This window comes from Pagrus pagrus, assembly GCF_965226575.1.
Source record: "Pagrus pagrus genome assembly, chromosome: 22".
Lineage (NCBI taxonomy): Eukaryota > Metazoa > Chordata > Actinopteri > Spariformes > Sparidae > Pagrus > Pagrus pagrus.
Window position 1 is genome coordinate 3,001,098 of NC_140204.1, and position 6,921 is coordinate 3,008,018.

Consider the following 6,921-nt stretch of genomic DNA (forward strand, 5'->3'; position numbering starts at 1 on the left):
ACCAACCAACCAACCAACCATCAACCAACCAACCGACCAACCATCAACCAACCAAAAACCAACCAACCAACCAACCAACCATCAACCAGCCAAAAACCAACCGACCGACCAACCATCAACCAACCAAAAACCAACCAACCAACCAACCATCAACCAACCAAAAACCAACCGACCGACCAACCATCAACCAACCAAAAACCAACCAACCAACCAACCATCAACCAACCAAAAACCAACCGACCGACCAACCATCAACCAACCAAAAACCAACAGACCGACCAACCATCAACCAACCAAAAAACAACCGACCGACCAACCATCAACCAACCAAAAACCAACCAACCATCAACCAACCAAAAACCAACAGACCGACCAACCATCAACCAACCAACCAACCATCAACCAACCAACCAACCAACCAACCAAAAACCGACCGACCAACATCTGTTTTTGTTGCTACTTGCGTGAAAATGATATCAAGTGGCTTCACATTTACAAATGTTGAAACTTATATGATCTTAGATGATCCTAAAAGTTCTTCACATCTGTCCGTGATCAGCTGTGTTGGAGAGGTTAAACATCTGTCTGACTCACAGCCAGTATGTTGTGTTTACACATCTGTAACACACATATCCATCCATCCATCCATCCAACCATCCATCCCTCCTCCGTGACCTCTGACCTCCTCTCTCCCTGACTCCAGCTCAGTGGACATTGACTCAGCGTCGCTGTGTGTTTGTTTGTTACAGTAAACGCAGAGATAAACAGATGAAGGCTGTACGTGACTTCAGCCATGCAGGCACATGAGGGGATGTGTCATATAGTGTCACAACCCCCCAGAAGTCCTCTGACAAACATCACCCGGTTGTTTGTTCATGGTTGATGTTTGAGTCTTCATACTGTATGTGAGGACCAGGAGGAACAGAGAGCATGTTGGGTACAATGAGGTGACGAATGTAAATCGCCGGCTGTATCATAAAGTTTACTGCAGAGATGAAACTCAGATCTTTTGTAAAGTGGGTTTGTCTTTAATTTGAAGCAGAAGCACAAACTTCTTCAGGACGCCTCGACGTCAGTGGGTCAGACCACCACGTGTCTGCTAGTTATCTCGTCTCCGCTGCTAATGTGAACATAAACGTGTTTAATTCTCACTTTTCTCTTCAGAAGCTCTGCTGGTTAATGAACAAATTACACTTGAGGCTTATGAGAGCGAGAAGAACAAACACGGCAGCAAATCAAACCCAGACGCTGAGTGAGCGTGACGCGGACTGACAGGAAACAGCCCCTCTGTCAGCTGCTGCTGGTTTCCACTCTGAACATGAAGCTTTATGAGACTCGGCGACGCTTTGAAGAGACAGAAACACATTCGTACCACAGAGCAGTTTCCATCCCAGCTGTGGAGACACGGAAACGCTTCCCTGCAACATCTGCAAGGAAACACCGGTACGACACACTGCAGGGACCTCTGCTGACTGCACTAAGAGCTGCCTGGTCACATTGTTACATTCAAATCCATGTATTTCTGATTTGATAGCCTGTGTGTTACACCTTTAATATGACCTTTGATGTTTGTTGTGTGTCAAAACTTCACATTAATACATGAAACAAACAAACAGACAAACAAACAAACAAGCTGACATATTCTCAGCTCAGCAGAAGAACAGGCTCAGTGGAACACTGTGTCTGAATGGAACCAGGCAGCAGTGGGCAGGCAGCAGGGTGTTCGTGTTGGAATGCGGCCTGTCCCTGTTGCCGTGGCGACGACGTAACTCAGCTGTGCTGTGACGTTGGAGAGAGTTGAACAGGTTGTTTGAGCCGCGGTGAGTTTCTGTCATTAACTCTGTGTTTGACCTGTTTATTCAGCGTGTGCACGCACAGGTGTGTCAGTGCACCTGTGCGTCTGTCTGACAGCATCAGGTCTGTCCGCTCTGCGTGACACGGTGACTTACTTTCTAACGGTTAACTAGCTAGTTAGTTATAGCAGCTTTAGCTAGGCTAACAGCTAGCAAAACTTTAGCTAACTCAGTTTTGGGTTTATTTGCCGCTTTTCCAGCAAATGTGACAATCTGTGTGGGGATTTAAAGTTAGTATGAGTATAACACTTCAGGGAAGTTGGTTTTAAGTTGGATATCCGACAGATATTCGCGAGCCACTCATTTCAAGTGCACCCGTATTACAGACTTTACAGTAAACACACGGAGGAGACGGCTACAGCGTGTACCGACTTCCTGTTTTCAAAATAAAAATGTGGGATATTTAAAGCAGAGGTGCTATTGAGAAGCTATTGAGCTAAAATGCTAATATTTACATGTAGTCTAAAAATTAATAAAAAATATTCAGAGATGTAAAATGTAAAAACAAGAGGCGTATCTCATGCAGCCAGTGTAGTTACATGATCCCACACTGATTTTGAGTCAATTGATCACATGACCTGGAAGCTATTGAGCTAAAATGCTAATGCTGCATGAGATACACCTCTTGTTTTTACATTTTACATCTCTAAATATTTTGTATTAATTTTTATATGGAAATATTAGCTTTTAGCTCAATAGCTTCCAGGTCATGTGATCAATTGACAATAGCTTTAAACACAGTATATCTGCTTTAAATATCCCACATTTTTATTTTGAAAACAGGAAGTCGGTTCACACTGTAGCCGTCTTCTCCGTGTGTTTACTGTAAAGTCTGCAACACGGGTGCACTTGAAATGTGTGAGTGGCTGCGAATGTCTGTCGAATATCCAACTTAAACCTGCAGCACTGGAGCACAAGAAAACAGTATTTAAACATCAGTTTTCTGGATGAGTCCTCCTGAAGGTCCACGTACTGGTGTTTTCCTGAGCTGTCAGCCACGTCACACAGTCCGACAACTGTTCCTGACATGAATACAGTCCATGTGCCTCAGCATTATTTTATTTAACCTACTGGAGGTTTGTTTGAGCAGCGATTACATTCACATATCATGAGAAAATGTCAGCATAAGGGGATATGAGAACAGAAAATATGAAAATGATGATCTGATATAGAAAGATGAATCCAGTCGGACTTCAGATGATGTGTCGCTGTGTTTCCTCTCTCCTTTAGTTCGACTGACGGGTGAAGATGAACGCAGCAGCGTCACAGCGACACTCTGGACCTTTTCTACCAGAGATTGCTACCAACAGGAGGAGATGTACTCAGTTCAGGTAGAAGAGCTGCAGAGTTCAAGTGTTAATTAAGAAGGAAATGATGCAGGTGTAATAGTAAAGGAAGTATCAAGTCTTTTACATTAAGACGCTCCTTTTCTTCCTGTTTCGGTGATCTGGAAATTGAAGAGTATTCTACTGCTTAGTCAAAAAATGAATGTGTGTTTGTTGTCAGCAGGAGGAAGCAGCAGAAGACGTCAGATAAATCAGCTCAGATTCTCTCCAAAGAAGAAATTTCACTGTGAGTTAACGTCACATTCAGATCCGAAAACTGACGGGATGCCGGCCGACCCGTCCTACGATCCCAGAGTGTGTCCTGTTGTGTTACATATCGGGGATAATGCTCGATGAGATGTCCGTTATCCTCCATATAGAAAAATAATTTAAGAATAAAATAAAAGAATAATAATCAGTAGTTTCATTTAATGTCAAATTCAAGTTCTTATACATTTAAATACTTTGTTATTTAGTCTATATACTTCATTATCCAGCAGACCGAGGCAGGTCTAAGGTTTATTTGGACAATTTTTTTTTTTGAGACGAATCACTTTGAATCAGACTCCTGAGCAGGAAACCTTTCACCCTCTGAGCTCACTGGTGTTAAGAGAAGATGTTAGTGCGCCCTCTGCTGCTACACAGAGTCACAACCTCCCAAACTCAGATTAAGCTTCAGTACTGACCCTCGCTCTGCTCTTCATGCTTCTCTCCAGGTTCAGAAACAGCGTGAAGCAGAACATCTGTGTGCAGATGCTTCAAGAAGGCTTTCACAGGTATCTGTCTGTTGTCAGCGTGTTGTCGAGTCCTGTTGTTGTTGAGCTTTTGAGGATTTTTAGAGTTAACTGTGTTTGTCAGGTCGTTCTCGGAGCTCTTCTTCCTGTTGAGCTCCGATCAGGATCGCAGGGCGGCGGCTGAACCGGGATCAGCCGTCAGGCTTCAGACGCCGCTGGACCAACAACAGGACCAACTGGAAACCATGAGACTTCACCTGAGCCTGGTCGAGCAGGCTGAGAGGACGGGTACACACACACACACACACACACACACACACACACAGAGCAATCACCGTGAGGGAAAACTTATAGACTCAGTGTGTGTGTGTGTGTGTGTGTGTGTGTGTGTGTGTGTGCAGGTTCCTGGTCGGTGGTGTGTGAGCAGCGTCTGTTACTGGGTCAGTACTTCTCGGCTCTGGAGAACCTCTGGCTCAGTCTGCACTTCTACCACAGCTGTGTCGACAGAGAGCCGGGAGGCAGCTCGAGGCCGGCCGCCGAGGCCCGGGCGTGCATGGCTGAGCTCTACCTGCAGCGAGGTGGACGTCATCTCACACACACACACTTATATGACTGGTGAAACAAGATGCAGGTAACCTCGTTCAGGTGATTTGTTTCCTCTGCAGGTGAGCTGGAGCAGGCGCAGCAGCAGGCCGAGCTGTGCATCCAGCAGGCAGAGGAAGGCGGCTGGCTGGACTCGGCCGGGCGGCCCCTGAGGCTCCGGGCTCGCCAAACACTGTGGAGGATCTACAGCCGGCTGGCCGATGCTCCGCTGGAGGCCGAGGACTACAACGAGGCCCTGACGCTGCTCCACAAGGGCTACAGCATGGCTATCGAGTGTACGTGGACACAGTGTGTGTGTGTGTGTGTGTGTGTGTGTGTGTGTTGTGTTGTGTTGTGTTGTGTTGGCAAAGAAATGTACTCTTCAGGTTTCAAGATTAATCATATTGTGACCTGATAGTTGAGGAGACATGAATTTTACTGGGCAGCAACCAAAAAATGATAAAGTTTGTTAGAGTGTGTGTGATGTACGGTGGCCTGCAGGGACAAAACTCGAATATGAAGCTGTCTCTGAGAGTAAACAGGAAGTGTGTGTGAAGATGTGCAGTGACTGGTGTGTGTTTCAGCTGAAGACAAACAGGTGGAAGGCGAGGCCTCGTACCGACTGGGACTGACCTATCAGAGCGCAGGAGACCACGACAGAGCCAAACAGGTACCTGAGCGTGTGTGTGTGTGTGTGTGTGTGTGTGTGTGTGTGTGTGTGTGTGTGTGTGACGTCATCAGATCTCGAAGATGAATCAACACGATGCTTCTTTTATTCACCGTTCGTGTTTCCAGTTCCTCAACACTTCCATGCAGATCTTCGGCACGCTGGAGGACGCAGACGGACTGGGGAAGAGCTACAAGGTGATGGCCAAGTGTGTAGAGAGGTACACACACACAGACACACACAGACACACACACACACACGAGCCTACTGGCCACAATACGTACTGTGAAAAACCAAACTACATTTAGAAAATCGCAAAATTAACAGTCATCTTCCTTTTTCACGAACACACTCATTAATTATTCTATCAGTTTAAACTTTAACATGATCAACACGACCCTGTTGTTATTTCAGCTCACATCATGAACACAAATTAAGATGTATTTGGGCAGAAATTCAATATTTTGGGTCATTTTTTTCGCCGCTCATACAGTCTCTGGATCTGCAAAACGGAGTTAACCAAAGTGTGTGTGTGTGTGTGTGTGTGTGTGTGTGTGTGTGTGTGTGTGTGTGTCAGTGAGGGAAACGTAGATGAGACAGTCGATTGTCTGGAGAGGTTCGTCGACATCTCCCGTAGCAACGGACTGCAACACAACCTGGCAGACGCCTACCTGTGTCTGGGCAATATCTACTACACGAGGGTACGACACACACACACACACACACACACACACACACACACACAGTTTACTACCATTAACTTGTAGATTAGCTTCTTAACTTTTTATTTTCTTTATTTAAACTGTAAACATATTGTTATTAAAGCTACTAAACTATTTATAAGCACTTTAAGTTCATACCAACTTCTTAAGCACTTAAACAAATATTACCACGTTTTCATCTTATTGATGTTGTTGAGTAATGATCTTTCCCTCTCGGTCTCTCTGTAGAGTCAGTGTCAGAGAGCTTGTGAGTTCTTCCTGCAGGGTTATGAAGTGGCCTGCAGCCTGGAGGACGACGCTCTGCTGCAGAGAGCACAGGTACAGTTGTTGTAGACGTCAGGACCTCCGCTGCTTTCTCATCAGGAGGAGACTGGTCTGAATTTATTCTCAGTCAGGTTGAGATTGAGAGCGGTGGCGTGAACCTTTAATAATCTGTTCAGTAAATTTATGTTAGCTCCTTAAAACCATGTAAACACTGAATGTGATTGTTGGTCATCCACCTCAGGTAACAAGGTGACGTAAACACGTCAGCCGTCCTACAGACACCGTCTTTAATATAATAAAGATTCGTCCTCCACGTCCGACTGTATCCAACATCTCCTACAGCTGTTCTGTGTCTGTGGCTCCGTCAGGTGCTGGTGGCCAGCGCTCGCGCCCACACTCTGATCAGGAAGTACAGCGCTGACGTGGAGTCGGCCACGCCCGCCGCTCTGCGACGACTGGTGGCCTGGAAACAGACCAGAACACTTCAGGAAGTCAGTGCAGACTGGTACCGACTCACTGACACATGATGGTCCTGGTGAATAATGCTGCCTACAACGGATGGAGGGAGTGTAGAGAGACGACCTCCTGAGAACTTCATCAGAACCGTTTGATGTTAATGTGTTTGATATCGTCTCATTTCTTTGTAACAAAGTAGTGACATAATAAAAACATAAGAGATGTGGAAGCCTCCATCATAATTCATCTGATCTCAACATTGTGACATCTCGTTATAATCAAATGTTCTGCTGGGGAATGTTGGATCCTGACATTCAT

General features: G+C 45.6%; 1 protein-coding gene across 3 annotated transcripts; it reads left to right on the forward strand.

Annotated features, from left to right (window-relative positions):
* Positions 1-1,719: 1,719 nt before the first annotated feature.
* Positions 1,720-6,827, forward strand: ttc29 (tetratricopeptide repeat domain 29). 3 transcript variants are annotated; one of them, XM_084343396.1, is made up of 12 exons: positions 1,720-1,820; positions 3,084-3,184; positions 3,360-3,425; positions 3,895-3,954; positions 4,037-4,200; positions 4,314-4,490; positions 4,578-4,790; positions 5,079-5,164; positions 5,290-5,381; positions 5,739-5,862; positions 6,112-6,201; positions 6,516-6,827. In XM_084343396.1, exons 2-12 carry the CDS (start codon positions 3,102-3,104, stop codon positions 6,672-6,674), a joined length of 1,314 nt encoding a protein of 437 aa, XP_084199522.1. In that variant the 5' UTR covers positions 1,720-1,820; positions 3,084-3,101; the 3' UTR covers positions 6,675-6,827. The 3 variants fall into 3 exon arrangements, with proteins under 3 accessions (XP_084199522.1, XP_084199524.1, XP_084199523.1); XM_084343398.1 differs by having other exon boundaries at positions 3,363-3,425; XM_084343397.1 differs by lacking the exon at positions 1,720-1,820 and adding an exon at positions 2,751-2,929.
* The last annotated feature ends 94 nt before the right edge of the window (positions 6,828-6,921 follow it).